We start from the raw sequence: 17,196 nt of genomic DNA, 5'->3' as shown, positions 1-17,196 counted from the left end.
AAATAGCAGTGCCATATTTATTATATAAATTTCTGGCTCACTCAGCAAATGTAGTGTCCTACCTTTAACACTGTATTTTACTGGTAAACTGTATAAATTTTTAGACCTAACCAATTCTACAGTTTTGGATGTGGAGAATAATAATATGCCATTCTAATTCCTGAAACAATTACTTCACCTGCTACAGCAGCAAATATATTTTCATTCTTTTCAGTTAATATGCAGAGCTTCACATGTCGTAAAAATAAATAGTTTCTTTTTAAATTTAGCTATAATATTTGAAAATAATCATTCAGAGCAGTGACCATATTAATAAAAAATAATTCTCTCCTGAATACTTTAATTTTCCTTACTGTATTTTAATTGCTTTACTAAATTATAAATGCTTATCTAATGCTTCTCGCCATTTTGAGGTTAATTATTAGTGAAAGGGACATAGAGGATGTAAAACTAATCTGGAAGTTTGTCTGTAAAATGTTATTGTGTTAGTTATGCTAGATATGTTGTCAGATTTCTTTATTCTCTTATTTAGGTGATGATAGTACCTTAAGGGGGATCATTAATTTTTGGCTCATGGTTTATTTCTTTTACATGCAGACTAAGACTTAAAGTAGCAGTGTCTGAATCAAAACTCAGATTTACCTTTGAAATATTAGGGCAAAGTCACAAAGTTTTCCAGAACTTCAGTATCCTATATATAAAATGGAAAAATGTTTCTTAAGAATACTGTGGATAATGCCTATTAATGAGGGATTTGTTCATGCCAAATATTAAATATCATTTCTAAATAATAGGATTTGGTCAGATTATCTTAGCATCTTTCTACTTGCATCAAGTAAAATTGCAATAGTTTGATCTGTAAGAATTAAAGAATAGAACTCAGTCTTTCATGTAACTCCATTTAGTGTTAGGGTCAAAGGAAAGCTATCCTTGGGGATGAAAAATTCAGTGATAAAGTAAGGAGGAGGAGGAAGTAATAGCATAAATTTCCTAAATCATGCAAATTATTGTGCTCAGATAATTCAGAGAGCCATTTTTTTTTGTCTCTCTCCAAAAGGAACATACTTCATAGCTGCATTAATTTAAAACACTAAAATAACAGGGTGGCAGCACTCAGTAAGAAACCAGTGTGACTTTTGGCTACATTTCTGTTGCTGCTAAGTCCTTTTCAAATATTGTTATTAATTATACTCTTTCTGCTATTTATTTTGCTTATCCTAATTTATCCATGCTATTCTTTGAGCTGCTGGTTCTATACCCTTAGTAAGAAAGAAGATGAGAAGAAAATAGTTTGTATCTTATTGTGGTGATTGCTGTGTCTCACATGCTTTCTTTATATGTAAATTATATTTCTCTCTTCATTCCAACCTATTATTTTTTCCTGTCTCTAGATATAAGGTTCTTAATGATGTTGGACCTTTCATCAGATGAGGACTACCAGCTGGCTCCTCAATCCCTTTTCCATATCTTGCCAAGACCCCCGTCTGTGATAAATGCCCAGAAGCCCAAATATTCAATTAAAATTGTCTTATAATGTTGCTTTTCTATGTTTTCACCACATCATGTCATGTCACTTGGGGAGATAACCATAATATTATGTGGAAATGGTTTCCTTTTCTAGATTAAATTTGATTCTCATGTTCAGTTCAGTTCAGTTCAGTTGCTCAGTCGTGTCTGACTTTGCGACCCCCCTCGCAGCACACCAGGCCTTACCACTATAAATTTCATTCTTCTATTAACAACAATCAAAAGTTTTTACAGTGTCCTTGCCTTCTTTTTCCTCTTTTTCCCTACTGTCCTCTATTATAAATGTTGACAAATTTACATCCCAGGGCAGCTTAATAGGGTATAGCAAAATGGAAACTGTAAAATGTATTTAACGTAGGAAACATGGAACTGTTTTGAACATATTAAATCACTACTCTTTGCAAACAGGAGGAAGAAGGCACCTATGACCAAACTCTTGAATTCCGTAGAGGAGGTGACGGCCAGCCAAGACGATCCACTCGACCAACTCAGCAGTTCTACCAGCCTCCCCGGGCTCGGAACTAATGCAACAAGGTACATTTGACATTGTGAGAAGCTTTCCACGTACAGAAAGATGCTATTCATGTTAAATATATAAGCACAGTTATTAATGTTTCATGATAACATACAGGCATACTTCATTTTATTGTGCTTCTCCTGATTACACTTCACAGATATTTGCATTTTTTTACAGATTGAAAGTTTCTGGCAACACAGTGTCAGGGAAGTCTGTCAGTGCCGTTTTTTCTAACAGCGTTTGCTCCCTTTCTTTATTTGTGTCACATTTTGGTAATCCTTACAATATTTCAAACTTAATCATTATTATATTTGTTATGGTGATCTGTGATCAGTCGTCTTTGATGCTAGTATTTCAAAATGGTTATGACTCACTGAAGGTTCAGGTGATGGTTAACATTTTTTAGCAATAAAGTACTTTTAATTAAGGTGTGTACATTGGTTCTTAGACATAATGCTATTGCACACTCATTAGACAGCAGTTTAGTCTGAATAAAATTTTTACATGCACTGGAAAACCAAAAACTTAGTGTGACTTGCTTTGTTACAATATTCACTTTATTGTGGTGGTCTGGAACCGATAATACCATAGTTACAAACTACTTTTCCTCCAGACCTTTCCCCACAGATGCTATCCTTAATCCCCTTTTTTCTCTATACCAACTCTTTCCTATTGAAGGTGATGACAATCAGTGAAATGACTATAAGTTTGAAAGTAGGAAAAAGATAAAAGAAAACAAAGGACTAGATACTTATCAACCTAGATAACTAAGTTTATTTTTTGTTGTTTGATTAATTTCCATCCTTTTTAAGAAAGAGGAAGTGTTTCATATATATCTTCAGAAATTCAGTGAAGACAGCCTTACTGCTTACTGAGATGTAATTTAGGAGCCGTATGCTATCGATCCAGATTCTTTCATCCTAGAGTTTCAGAAAGAAGGTTACTAAAATCATCTTCACTATGAAGGAAGATGTAACAAAGAAGTCAGCAAATTATGGGATCAATCTAAGGCATTTCATTTTGATGAACAGAGACCTTGTTTCTTAGTACGTTCTTAGAAAGAAATACTTTTGCCGTCTTTGGTAACATTTCCATTTTTTCCTTATGCCAGAACTCTTGAATATTTCTTTTAATACATAGAGTTTTCACATTACAGCTTTTGCTATATATCACATAAACACTCTTTTAGACTTTATATCTTTTTTCTTAGTCTCTTCTCAGTAGAAAGACTACTGAGAATTTTTAAGAAATTGTTCCCAATTCCTTATTTCAGCTGTTCATTCCGACAAAGCTGCTATCTACATTGTGTGTGTCCTCTACTCAGTGACTCTCTCAGTTCCTCACAGCAGCCAGGACTGTTTAGCACTGGAAATGCAGCTAGCCTGAATTGAGATGTGCTATAAATAAAGAATGAATACCATATTTCAAAGACTTAGTTTGAAAAAAACTCAGTAACTTATATTGATTGCCTGTCAAAATGATAATATTTTAATAAATTGAGCTAAATAAAAAGTTACAATCAATTTCACCTATTTAATTTTACTTTTTAATGTGACTACTAGAAAGTTAAAAATCACCTATGTCTCACGTTATATTTCTGGGCACTGTTGTTCCAAGACCTTCTCCAGCTTCCCAAAGCTCTTTCATTGGTTCAAAATTAGTTGTCATCCTAAGTGAAGAAATATTTTCTTATATTTTCTAGCCCTTTTCTCCTTATGTAATAGTTTGCCTGGAGCAAAAGCCTAATGCTGTTTGACTTCTGATTTACCCAGTGAGCCAGGATAGCACCTTCTCCCTTTTATTATTGGTTTTTCTTTGCACTTATTACAAGACCGTCAAGTAGACAGATATGCTCATGGTATCACAGAAGAGCTAATTCTTGACTTTGGGCATTTTTCTGTAGCATGCAAGAACTGACCAAAGCAGAATCAAAGTACACGTAAGGACATCAGCAACATTACATTGTGCGCAGTCAAGCATCCACTTTTAACATAAGCTCAGTGTGCTTATAATTAAATCTTATTTAAGGTAAATGAAAACTGAGACTTCCCTGTTAGCTTTCCAGTGTCTTCTGAACTGTTTAAAACAGGTTTTAAAAGGCACCCAAAGGTTCTCAACCCCCCGATTACTGTAGGACAGGAGATTCAGGACTCTAGGACGCGAAGAGTCAGACACAACTGAGCGACTACCCTTTCACTTTTCAATTTCATGCATTGGAGAGGGAAATGGCAACCCACTCCAGTGTTCTTGCCTGGAGAATCCCAGGGATAGGGGAGCCAGGTGGGCTGTCATCTATGGGGTTACACAGAGTCGGACACGACTGAAATGACTTAGCAGCAGCAGCAGGACGCTGAGAAAGCAAGGCTGAGTAGAGAGAAGATGTGAGATGAGGAAGGGTGCAGCCGATGGTAGAACTCGTAAGTCCTCTGGGCCCTTCTTTAGTGTCTTTCATGTTTTCTACATTCGGTTCAGTTCAGTTCAGTCGCTCAGTCATGTCCAACTCTTTGAGACCCCATGGACTACAGCCCGCCAGACTTGCCTGTCCATCACCATCTCCTGAAGTTTACTCAAACTCATGTCCATTGAGTCAGTGATGCCATCCAGCCATCTCATCCTCTGTTGTCCTTCTCCTCCTGCCTTCAGTCTTTGCTAGCATCAGGGTCTTCTCAAATGAGTCAACTCTTCACATCAGGTGGCCAGATTACTGGAGTTTCAGCTTCGGCATCAGTCCTTCCAGTGAATATTCAGGACTGATCTCCTTTAGGATGGACTGGTTGGATCTTCTTGCAGTCCAAGGGACTCTCAAGAGTCTTCTCCAACACCATAGTTCAAAAGCATTAATTCTTCAGCTCTCCGCTTTCTTTATAGTCCAACCGTCACATTCATACATGATCACCGGAGAAACCATAGCTTTGACTCGACGGACCTTTGTTGGCAAAATAATGTCTCTGCTTTTTAATATGATAAGTTGGTCATAACTTTCCTTCTAAGGAGTGAGCATCTTTTAATTTCATGGCTGCAGTCATCATCTGCAGTGATTTTGGAGGCCCCCCCCCAAAATAAAGTCTGTCACTGTTACCACTGTTTCCCCATCTATTTTCTATGAAGTGATGGGACCAGATGCCATGATCTGGTTTTCTGAATGTTGAGCTTTAAGCCAGCTTTTTCACTCTCCTCTTTCATTTTCACCAAGAGGCTCTTTAGTTCTTCTTCACTTTCTGCCATAAGGGTCGTGTAATCTGCATATTTGAGGTTACTGATATTTCTCCCAGCAATCTTGATTCCAGCTTGTGCTTCTTCCAGCCCAGCGTTTCTCATGATGTATTCTGCATGTAAGTTAAATAAGCAGGGTGACAATATACAGCCTTGATGTACTTCTTTTCCTGTTTGGAACCAGTCTGTTGTTCCATGTCCAGTTCTAACTGTTGCTTCCTGACCTGCATAAAGGTTTCTCAAGAGGCAGGTCTGGTGGTCTGGTATCCCTATCTCTTTAAGAATTTTCCAGAGTTTGTTGTGGTTCACACAGTCAAAGGCTTTGACATAGTCAATAAAGCAGAAGTAGATGTTTTTCTGGAGTGCTCTTGCTTTTTTGATGATCCAGTGGTTGTTGGCAATGTGATCTCTGGTTCCTCTGCCTTTTCTAAATCTAGCTTGAACATCTGGAATTTCACGGTTCACATATTGCTGAAGCCTGACTTGGAGAATTTTGAGCATTACTTTCTTTTTTTAAGGGAAAAGACAGATATATGTATACCCATTTTCTAGCATTATTTACAAGAGCCAAAAGTTAGAAGCAACCTAAATGTCAATGACTGAATGAATAAACAAAATATTGTATATACACACAATGGAGTGTTTTTCAGCCTTAAGTTTTACCGCTCAGTCGTGTCCAACTCTTGGCAATCCCATGGGCTGTAGCCTGCCACACTCATCTGTCCATGGAATTCTCCAGGCAAAAATACTGGAGTGGGTTGCCATTCCTTATTCCAGGGGATCTTCCAGTTCAGAGATCAAACCCGGGTCTCATGCATTGCTAGCGAATTCTTCAACTTTAAAAACGAAGGCAATTCTGACATGTGCTACACATGGATTAAACTTGAAGATGTTATGCCAAGTGAAATAAGTCAGTTACAAAAGGAGAAATCATGTACAATTCCACATACGTGAAGTACCCAGAGTCCAGTTCAATCGCTTAGTCGTGTCCGACTCTTTGTAACCCCATGGACTACAGCACGCCAGGCCTCCCAGTCCTTCACCAACTCCCAGAGCTTACTCAAACTCATGTTCATTGAATTGGGGATGCCATCCAACCATCTCATTCTGTCATCCCATTCTCCTCCCAACCTCAATCTTTCCCAGCATCAGGGTCATTTCCAGTGAGTCAGTTCTTCGCATCAGGTGGACAAAGTAATTGGAATCTCACCTTCAGCATCAGTCCTTCCAGTGAACACTCAGGACTGATCTCCTTTAGGATGGACTGGTCGGATCTCCTTGCAGTCCAAGGGACTCTCAAAAGTCTTCTCCAACACCACAGTTCAAAAGCATCAGTTCTTTGGCACTCAGCCTTCTTTATAGTCCAACTCTCACATGACTACTGGAAAAACCAAAGCTTACTAGACGGACCTTTGTTGATAAAGTAATGTCTCTGCTTTTTAATATGCTGTCTAGGTTTGTCATAACTTTTCTTCCATGGAGCAAGTGCTTTTAATTTCCTGGCTGCAGTCACCATCTGCAGTGATTTTGGAGCCTAAACAAATAAATTCTGTCACTGTTTCTCCATCTATTTGACATGAAGTGATGCGACCAGATGCCATAATCTTAGTTTTCTGAATGTTGAACTTTAAGCCAACTTTTTTACTCTCCTCTTTCACTTGCATCAAGAGGCTTTTTAGTTCCTCTTCACTTTCTGCCATAAGGGTGGTGTCATCTGCATATCTGAGGTTATTGATATTTCTCCCAGCAATCTTGATTCCAGCTTGTGCTTCATCCAGCCCAGCATTTCTCATGATGTATTCTGCATATAACTAAATAAGCAAGGTGACAATATACAGCCTTGACGTACTCCTTTCCCAATCTGGAATCAGTCTGTTGTTCCTTGTGCAGTTATAACTGTTGCTTCTTGACCTGCATACAGATTTTAGGAGGCAGGTCAGGTGGTCTGGTATTCCCATCACATCCATCTTTGATCTGGTCCACGTTTTCTCCCATAAAGCTTCATCTCTCTCCATCCTTAAGTCTCACTTTATTCTCCAGAAACACCAACTCCTTATACTTCTTTTCATAAACCATGATTTTTCTTCAGTCATAATATTCCTTCAGCCTGTTGTTTTTCAGTCGCTAAGTTGTGTCCAACTCTTTTCAACCCCATGGACTGCAGCAGGCCAGGCTTCCCTGGCCTTCACTACCTCCCAGAGTTTGCTCACATTCATGTCCGTTAAGTGGATGATGCCATCCAATCATCTCATCCTCTGCCACCCTCTTCTCCTTTTGCCTTCAATCTTTCCCAGCATCAGGATCCTTCAGCCCAGAAGGTCCTATATCTACACCCTCACTTTTTCTAGCTGTTTCTTCCTCAGCCTTTAAGATTCAGTAAGTGTCTCACTATCAGAAGAATTCTTCTCTGGCCCAATCCTACATTTGGAAGTTGCTATCTACAGGTCTAGAGAGTTGACATGACCTCCTGAGCATTACTTTACTAGTGTGTGAGATGAGTGCAATTGTGAGGTAGTTTGAGCATTCTTTGGCATTGCCTTTCTTTGGGATTGGAATGAAAACTGACCTTTTCCATTACCTGTTCCTAATGTTTTCTACATTAGGGCTGCGTCAAAAATTTCCTTTGAAAAAGAGTACACTGCTTAAAAGTAAAGTATGAATGGTAGCCCTGGGGTAATCATAGCTTATTTGTATCAGAGTGTACAATGCAGGCTGTTCCTAGTCAACTAAAACATTACAATCGTCATGGTTCTCTATGTACCCTGAGTTAAAACTCTCATCTTTCCCAGATGCTTGTTTTGGATTGTACTGTTGACATGGAAAATCCTCACAGTAAGAAAATTAATTTTGACAGAGAACAATCCCATAATGTTATCAGTAAAAACACCTCACTGCAAAATGTATCCTAAAAATTAATTAATTAAGCACGACACACGTGATCTTAGTTGAAAAGCTTTATTTATTCATTCTTTAAAATTTATTTTTCTTTATTGAAGGATGATTACTTTACAGAATTTTGTTGTTTTCTGTCAAACTGCAACAGTATACATATATCCCTCCCTTTTGAAGCTCCCTCCCATCTCCCCCCTGCCACCCCACCCCTTAGATTAATACAGAGCCCCTGTTTGAGTTTCCTGAGCCATCCAGCAAATTCCCATTGGTTATCTATTTTATATATGGTAATATAAGTTTCCATGTTGCACTTGGTTCAGACATTTGTTACAGAAGATTATGAAGTAGAATTAAATATACTCTCTTTGAATGGGAAGTTCAGTAACAAGGATTATACTTTTTGCTTTTGTCACACAACTGAATATATTATTTTCTTCTTCAGTGAAAAGATACTTTATTATTTCCTCATTCCTAGTTTCCATTTCACTTAATCATTTAAAAACAATGTATATATTGTATCCAACCATTTGACTTGACTTCCAGCAAATATAAACATGAACTTTTTATCACTTTTTTTTTAAGTTCATGGTTGTCTTTCTTTTTATGTTTTGAGTACTTTGCTAGATGATGAATACCATAGTAGCTCCTTAGTAAGTGTTTTTTTAAGTCAGTATATTTTGATAAAGTTGTTTATGTGTAATTTACATATTCTTCGATTGTCCTAAGGAGTTTTTTTACAAGTCTCCTACACCAACCCCCGACCCCTACACATTCATATACTTCCCCAGAGGTTCAAAGGGAGTTGGATTCTGCTTGAGGCTGGTACTAAGACAATATTAGCAAAACCAAGGGATACCTGGGAGTTAGGACTCAGTGAGAGGAGCAGGTCTCAAGAGAGCACATGGGAAATAGGCCTAGGTCTGAGAACAAGTGGTGGCAAGTTAGATCCAAGCCCTGAGGGAGGAGAGGGCCCAAACCTGTATTATCTGGACTTGTCATTATTACAGACAACTTAGAAGTAAGAGCAGTTGTGGATAGGGTGTCCATAGTTCTTTAACCAGTGAAAGGGACCAAACTATGTGCCTTTGAAAAGGTTTCTGGCATGGATTGGTGTCCTAGAAATTAGATACCAGTTAGTAGCGGCAGGATTTAGAGAGTTTTTTGTTTTTTTTGTTTTAAGTAAAGTTGATTTAGTTTTCTTTCACAATACTCTGGCCACCTGATGTGAGGAACTGACTCATTTGAAAAGACCCTGATGCTGGGAAAGATTGAAGGTGGGAGAAGAAAGGGATGACAAAGGATGAGATGGTTGGATGGCACCACCGACTCTATGGACATGAGTTTGAGTAAACTCCAGGAGTTGGCGATGGACAGGGAGGCCTGGCATGCTACAGTCCATGGGGTCACAAAGAGTCAGACACAACTGAGCAACTGAACTGAACTGATTTAGTTTTACAGATGAATTTTAAAGCTTCACTTTCGTGGTAGGGTAGAGTCCTCTGAAGATAATCTAAAAGCTGAGGAAGATTTGAAGAAGGGAAGAGGCAGTCGCTACAAGAGATTGTGTGAACCAAAACAGCGTTACTGGTGGTGGTAGAAGAGTATCATTTTAGACTCCTTAAGAGTTTGACCTTGGTGTGTTCAGTGCTATCACGAACTTCTGAATAAGAATGATATGATCAAAATTAAGCTTAAGAAATACTGCTGTTGGATATAGGATGTATTAAGCACCAGAAGGGAAAGAATCTAGGAAGCTATTGCATTGGTCTAGCTGAAGAGTAATTAGAGCTTCAAGTTTCACTGTGAAAAGAGAGAAGTGGCAGACCTGTGTAGACTTTGACATATCAGAGGAGGTTCGCTACTGCCATGGAGGTTAAGGCTCGGTATGTAGAGTGGTTTAGTGAATGGTGACTCAGTGTTAATTTCACTTCTAGTTTCTTTGATGAAAGAATAGTCTTCATAGTTTTACATATTAACCAAAACCTTGAAGCTGATCACTAAGCATAGTTGTTTAGTTGTCCGACTCTTTTGTGATCTTGTACACTGTAGCCCTTGAGGCACCTCTGTCCATGAGATTCCGGACTGGGTTGCCACTTCCCTCTCCAGGGGATCTTCCTGACCCAGGGATTGAACCCATGTCTCCTGCATTGCAAGTGGATTCTTTATTGCTGAGCCACCAGGGAAGCCCCTTTGAAACCAATAGCTAAGCATATATTACTATATAAATATAATGACCTTCTTTATTTCCCAAGGTCCAGGTTTTAACCCCATTTTTAGCTAGTAGAAGATGTATTTTTAGATGGCTTTCTGTTTGTTTGTGGGTGTTTTTTTCGGACAATCTAGACCAGCATCCTTTTACATAATTTTTGAAATCAAGGTCAGGGAAGTGATCACTATAAAGATAGATGTTATAGAACCCCATGAAGCCAGCAGAAGAGTCATCATGTGAGGATCAGTTCAGTTCAGTTCAGTCGCTCAGTCGTGTCCGACTCTTTGCGACCGCATGAATCGCAGCATGCCAGGCCTCCCTGTCCATCACCAACTCCCGGAGTTCACTCAGATTCATGACCATTGAGTCAGTGATGCCATCCAGCCATCTCATCCTCTGTCATCCCCTTCTCCTCCTGCCCACAATCCCTCCCAGCATCAGGGTCTTTTCCAATGAGTCAGCTCTTTGCATGAGGTGGCCAAAGTACTAGAGTTTCAGCTTTAGCATCATTCCCTCCAAAGAAATCCCAGGGCTCATCTCCAGAATGGACTAGTTGGATCTCCTTGCAGTCCAAGAGACTCTCAAGAGTCTTCTCCAGCACCACAGTTCAAAAGCATCAATTCTTCAGCACTCAGCCTTCTTCACAGTCCAACTCTCACATCCATACATGACCACAGGAAAAACCATAGCCTTGACTTGACGGACCTTTGCTGGCAAAGTAATGTCTCTGCTTTTCAATATGCTGTCTAGATTGGTCATAACTTTTCTTCCAAGGAGTAAGCGTCTTTTAATTTCATGGCTGCAATCACCATCTGAAGTGATTTTGGAGCCCCCCAAAATAAAGTCTGACACTGTTTCCACTGTTTCCCCATCTATTTCCCATGAAGTGATGGGACTGGATGCCATGATCTTCGTTTTCTGAATGTTGAGCTTTAAACCAACTTTTTCACTCTCCTCTTTCACTTATATCAAGAGGCTTTTTAGTTCCTCTTCACTTTCTGCCATAAGGGTGGTGTCATCTGCATATCTGAGGTTATTGATATTTCTCTCGGCAATCTTGATTCCAGCTTGTGCTTCTTCCAGCCCAGGGTTTTTCATGATATACTCTACATATAAGTTAAACAAGCAGGGTGACAATATACAGCCTTGATGTACTCCTTTTCCTATTTGGAACCAGTCTGCTGTTCCATGTCCAGTTCTAACTGTTGCTTCCTGACCTGCATACAGGTTTCTCAGGAGGCAGGTCAGGTGCTCTGGTATTCCCATCTCTTTCAGAATTTTCCACAGTTTATTGTGATCCACACAGTCAAAGGCTTTGGCATAGTCAATCAGGCAGAAATAGATGTTTTTCTGGAACTCTCTTGCTTTTTCCATGATCCAGCGGATGTTGTCAATTTGATCTCTGGTTCCTCTGCCTTTTCTAAAACCAGCTTGAACATCTGGAAGTTCATGGTTCATGTATTGCTGAAGCCTGGCTTGGAGAATTTTGAGCATTACTTTACTATCATGTGAGATGAGTGCAATTGTGAGGTAGTTTGAGCATTCTTTGGCATTGCCTTTCTTTGGGATTGGAATGAAAACTGACCTTTTCCAGTCCTGTGGCCACTGCTGAGTTTTCCAAATTTGCTAGCATATTGAGTGCCGCACTTTCACAGCATCATATGAACCCCTCTGAGCTGGTTCAGTCTCACGGGTAATTTAACTAAGCCTGTGGCTTCCCCTGCCTGCTCCCCACCTTTATCAGATGCCATTCTAGCAGAAACGCTCTGGGTGGCAACAACAGAGAAGGCTGAGAGAGGTGGTGAGAGAGGCCCTATTTGCTTCAATCCTGTTTCAGCTTCATGGAGGAAAGAAACTGTAGGCAGGAACGGGAAGCATTCCCATGGCTGCATTCAAATGGCTCATAAGTCCCTGAAGTAAATAGTCTGCTGATTAGAAAATAGAGATTTGGGTACTATTATCCTTGTGAGAATAATAGTGAGGAAAATAGTACCCGATAATAGTGAGGATAATAGTACCTCAGAGGACTTATGAGCCATTTGAATGCAGCCATGGGAATGCTTCCCATCCCTGCCCACCCAGTTTCTTTCCACCATGAAGCTGAAACAGGACTGGAGCAAATAGGGCCTCTCTCACCACGTCTCTCAGCCTTTTCTGTTGTTGCCACCCAGAGCGTATCTGCTAGAGTGGCATCTGATAACGGTGGGGAGCAGGCAGGGGAAGCAACAGGCTTAGGTGAATTACCTGTGAGACTGAACCAGCTCAGAGAGGTTCATAGGGGAAATGGAGGTGGGTAGGATGGGGGTAGATGTGATTCAGTGGCAGACTGCATCTTTTTTAGGTCACCCTCTGTTAAACTCTGCTCAGTTAATCCAGATTTGTGAAGCAACGTGCTAGCAATAGAGGGACTAACAGTGACAGAGATGTACTTTAAAAATTTCTAGAAGGAAAAATTATTTTTTAAAGACTTTGCTTTTTGTTTATGTACTGATTTATAGAAATTATGTTTATAAATTAGCAATGTCCAGTTTGCTCTGCTTGTGATCTATTGATATTTGTATAAACACTTCACAGTTATAGGTAGGTTTCAGCAGTGTATGTATGAAGAAGTCAAGTTGAGGTGCCAATTTCACTCTCTTCTTCTCTTCTTAAATAGAGTCTTTATGAAGAAAGGAGCTCTTGACTGAATCATCCTGGTCAGAACCTGTTGATAGACCTCCTGCTTTCCCTTCGGAGTAAGATGCAGACATGGTGGATATTATTATTTGGAGAACTAAAAGGCAGATTTTAGGGGGAAAAAAAAATTCAACCCACATAAAGAATGGGGGAAAATTACAAAGTTAAATAAAGTAACTTTTACAAGTGGAAGAATTTTTTCTTCTGCCATCAATAAAACCAATGCACTATTAAATACATTGTTTTGCTCTATGTTTCATTTGCTGAATGTTATTTTTCTTGTTCATCTCATATTAACCGCATACTAATTGCCTCCTGTAGAATGGCAGTTACAGCATACTGAAGCGCCACTGTAATTATAGAATAAACTGACTGACAGTTTGCCACATTTCTCAACAAAACAACCTGAGCCCAAATAGCAGTTCTTAGTATGGTAACACTGCTAAACATGACAGCAAAAATATATTCAAAACTCGGATATGTTATTTTAGCAGTCTATTAATGTAATTCAATCAAAAAACAGGCATTCCCTTCCTTATAAAACATGCAGTGGATCTTTTAAGATGCATCTGGTTGCAGATAACAGAAAACCCAGCTCTAACTGGTTAAACACTAAAGTGCTGGCTTATTTCACTTACCAGAAGCACATTGAGTTTCCGTTGGTTTAATTCAGTGACTCAGAGTTGTCGTGAAAGATCCTGACCCTTATTCTTTTCATCTCATTTCTGCTTTCCATGACATAAGCTTCATTCTTCAGCTCTGTATGATCCCAGGATGGCTATAGCTTCCTGAGCTGTTCAGTGCAGGGATGGGGTTGGGGTCCCTTCCAGAAGTACACTCAGAAGAGAAAAGAAGCTTTCACTCTTAGGCTGCATTTACCTGTGTTGTGTGACTTTTCAGCCTTTGAACCAGAAACTTCAGCAAGGGTCCGTGGGTGAGTTTAGGCCTGATTCAAGTGGGGGCAATCTGCTTTCCTGAAAATATATTCAATCTGAGGGAGAGGATATATATGTGAAAGTCAGGGTACTTGCCAAAATGAAAGTGAGAGGGATTGGCAGAAGCAACCAGAATCTTCATTACAGAGAACCAATATGTCTAAGCTATAGATTCTTAATAGGACAAAAATAATAGCCCTATAGTCTCAGTCTTATGAAGTCAGAAGTGAGTGGTTAAAAAATAAGGAAGAAAGAGGGATGAAGGAAGGGAGGGAGGGAGAGGAAAATAGAATTCTCTGGTTAAAATAGTTGACAAAAATTAGTACTTTGCTTTGATAGAGAAGGCCTTGGGCATTTTCTCAGGGCCTATTAACTCTTAAGTTTTGTTTATTTGTTAGCCCACAATCAATTGTTTTTTTCTACAGTATCTTAATAAGTGAAAGAGTACAGGTGAGAAAAACATGGCTGATAGTATGGGGTTTTGTTTCTAATTATTTTTACCATCCCTATGCTTCATAACAAGAAATGGAGTGGCCTGGGCATTGGTTGCTTTCTTAAAAAAGATCTCCAAGTAATTCTAATGCATATCCTGGGTTGAAAACCAGAGGAAGGCCCATGTTGACTTTGACCACTAATAAGTTAGCCAGTAAAGGAAAAGGCAAAAGAACATAAACTGAGGTCTGAGAGTAGCTTAAAGGACTGATTCTCTCCACTTTCTTGTTGGTAGATGAGGACAGTAGTCCCTAGGACAGTGCTAAGCATAGAAGAATCTCTAAAGTGGATGGCACTGGTGTTGCCTAGTGATTGTCATGGTAACAATCCCTGAGGATAGTTCTGTGCGATAGTATGTGACATATATGATTTGACCTGAAGGCATCAAGGAAACGTTTAGATTGGAAGGCAAGTGAGGCCAACCTATCTGCCCTGGTGGCTGCTGGGGCACTGAAGATGAAAGCAAGATGTACTTGACCAAATAAAAACTAAGCTCCACTATGACTTTCTGTTACTAAGGACAGCTGCAGGCCTCAATGTGCAATAATAAAATAATTACTAGTTTGGTGAGGTTCTTCTAAGAGCACGGTGGTAAGTATTTTTCATTCGTTATCTTTGTCATCTTCACAACTCTCGGACTTCTTCCCCCTTTTCTGTTCTTACTCTTTGTTTTTGTTTTTGTTTAGTTTTTGTTATGGTTATATTCTATCAAGTTAATCATCCCCTTAGGTTTGTTTCAGAGTTTGTCATCGCCATGACGTGTGACATTCATTTGCATTGTTGGCTCCCAGTTCGATGACAGAGCCATCCCTTCCCCTTTTGTGGCCTCTTCCTCTCCCCTACCTCACTCCTTCCGCTCCTTCCTTTTCTCTCTTCCTCTTGTTTCAAACCTTACTTTTCTTTGACTTTTCATGTTCATACTCTTAGCTCAAGTTCTTAGTTTTTTCCTTTCAAAAAGTGGTTCTATTTATAGTTCAAAAATTATTCAGTAAATATGTACGGAGTACTAACTGTGTTCTAGGTGCTATGCTGTAAATAAGACCAGCATGATCTCAAATCTCCCCAAGCTCTAGGTGTAGCTCCTTTCATCAGTTTGTTTCAGTATCTAATATATTATCCTCTTCGTGTTCCTTTTCTTTATTATCAACTTCCTTTCTTAAATGTATTTCATTGACTTTTACTTTTGCTAGACTTCTAATAATTATCAATTTTTAGTCTTAATATTTTACCTTCAATTCTGCTTTTCAAAATGTTAATTTTAAAAATGTTTTTTTTACCCCTGAGCCGTGGACATTAGTTTCTGAAAAAAGTCCTCGAGATACAGGGAAGCACCTGAATTTGTCTCCAAACTTTGGCCACTTCTCCAGAGCAGATCTGACCTGAAGGTCCGTTAGAACTGATAACCACTTTTCCCCACTCTATATGCACTCCACTTATTAAGATTCTACAGAAATAACTGTGGCCTAACTGAAGAAAACTGAGAGGTAACAGGCTCCAAGGGAATTCCTAAGACGCACTCCTTCAAAGCAAAGTAGTAAATTTTGTCAGTTATTTTGGCCAAAGGATTCCCTCCTCCCTACCTCCAACATTTCCTCCCTCCTTTGCTCTTTCTTTTCTTCTCTCTCTTTCTTTTCACTTCTAGCTTCACAGGACTAAGAGTGAAGATACTGTTTCTGTAACATTAAATGGTTTGTCGTTCACTGGACCATCCAGGTTTAGGCCATGAGGACAACCCCTGCCCCCTCCCTGGCATTATGTGATTCTCTACTATTTTTATATAGATTCATCTCTCAAAGGCCTTTCTTTGTGACTCTACTCATCATGGCTAACCCCACTGCCCACAAGGAGTAAACATGGATGGAGCAAAGAAGGAAAATATGACTGACGGTGCTAAGAGGGGTGCTTCCACCGTGACCAGGCCGGAGCATCCAAACTTACCAGCACTGACCCATCACTGGAATGTATGGGAAAACAAGACCTTGTCCCATGTTTGAGCAAGCTGGGGTGTCAGTGCATGCCGTAGAGGGCTTTTAGTAGGCCCTGTCTGTAGCCTCATTTTAGGTAGATAGATAAATTATGCTATTTTTCAAAAGTAAAGTGTGTAAAAATGTTCATCACTCTTTTCTATCTCGCATTTTATCTTTCCAAAGCAACTGAAAGGATGGTAATGTCATTTACTAAGATGAAAAATACTGCAGTAAACCAGGTTTTGTGTTAGGGGGCAGAAATCTTACTGTTATCCTAGCTTTGTCACCTGGATAACCACACGGGTAATTTCATACGCGGAAGTCACATTTATATATGTGTTTTTTCAAAATATCAAAAAATTCTTGACATGAAATGCTATAGAAAGTTATCTTCAATAAAATAGCAAACTTTGGGCATGTGATGCAAAGAAAAGACCCTTATGACTCCTTAGAAAAAGATCCTGATACTGGGAAAGATTGAAGGCAGGAGGAGAAGGGGACCACACATGATAGCTTATGGTGAATGACATTGGATTCATGATCTCCACAGAAGATTCAGCTTCAGGACCAGGGACCAGGCTTGATCACTCAAGAGCTCTTGTGTAGCAGAGTTTTATTAAAGTGAACAAGGGACAGAGAAAGCTTCTGACATAGACATCAGAAGGGGACTGAGAATGCCCACTCACTAGTGTTAGCAAAGGAGCTGTATATGTTTTCAATTAGTTATTACAGGAAATCAAAAGAATGGCTCAAGGTTGTCAAGATCTT

At 39.4% G+C, this 17,196-nt stretch overlaps 1 protein-coding gene across 5 annotated transcripts in view; it reads left to right on the top strand.

Moving 5' to 3' along the window:
* The window catches only part of TDRD3 (tudor domain containing 3), a 230,561-nt gene extending 217,292 nt beyond the window's left edge, over nt 1-13,269 (top strand). For 4 of the 5 annotated variants that reach the window (XM_042254613.1, XM_015098037.3, XM_060394024.1 and 1 more), the window contains 2 exons: nt 1,936-2,061; nt 13,015-13,269. In XM_042254613.1, coding sequence (XP_042110547.1) covers nt 1,936-2,052 — 117 coding nt within the window. In that variant the 3' untranslated portion in view covers nt 2,053-2,061; nt 13,015-13,269. Of the gene's footprint in view, nt 1-1,935; nt 2,062-13,014 lie in introns of those variants that run through there. The other variant, XM_042254614.2, reaches the window with a different exon arrangement.
* Nucleotides 13,270-17,196: the final 3,927 nt, after the last annotated feature.

This window comes from Ovis aries, chromosome 10 (assembly GCF_016772045.2).
Source record: "Ovis aries strain OAR_USU_Benz2616 breed Rambouillet chromosome 10, ARS-UI_Ramb_v3.0, whole genome shotgun sequence".
Lineage (NCBI taxonomy): Eukaryota > Metazoa > Chordata > Mammalia > Artiodactyla > Bovidae > Ovis > Ovis aries.
This window is presented reverse-complemented; position numbering and strand designations above follow the sequence as displayed.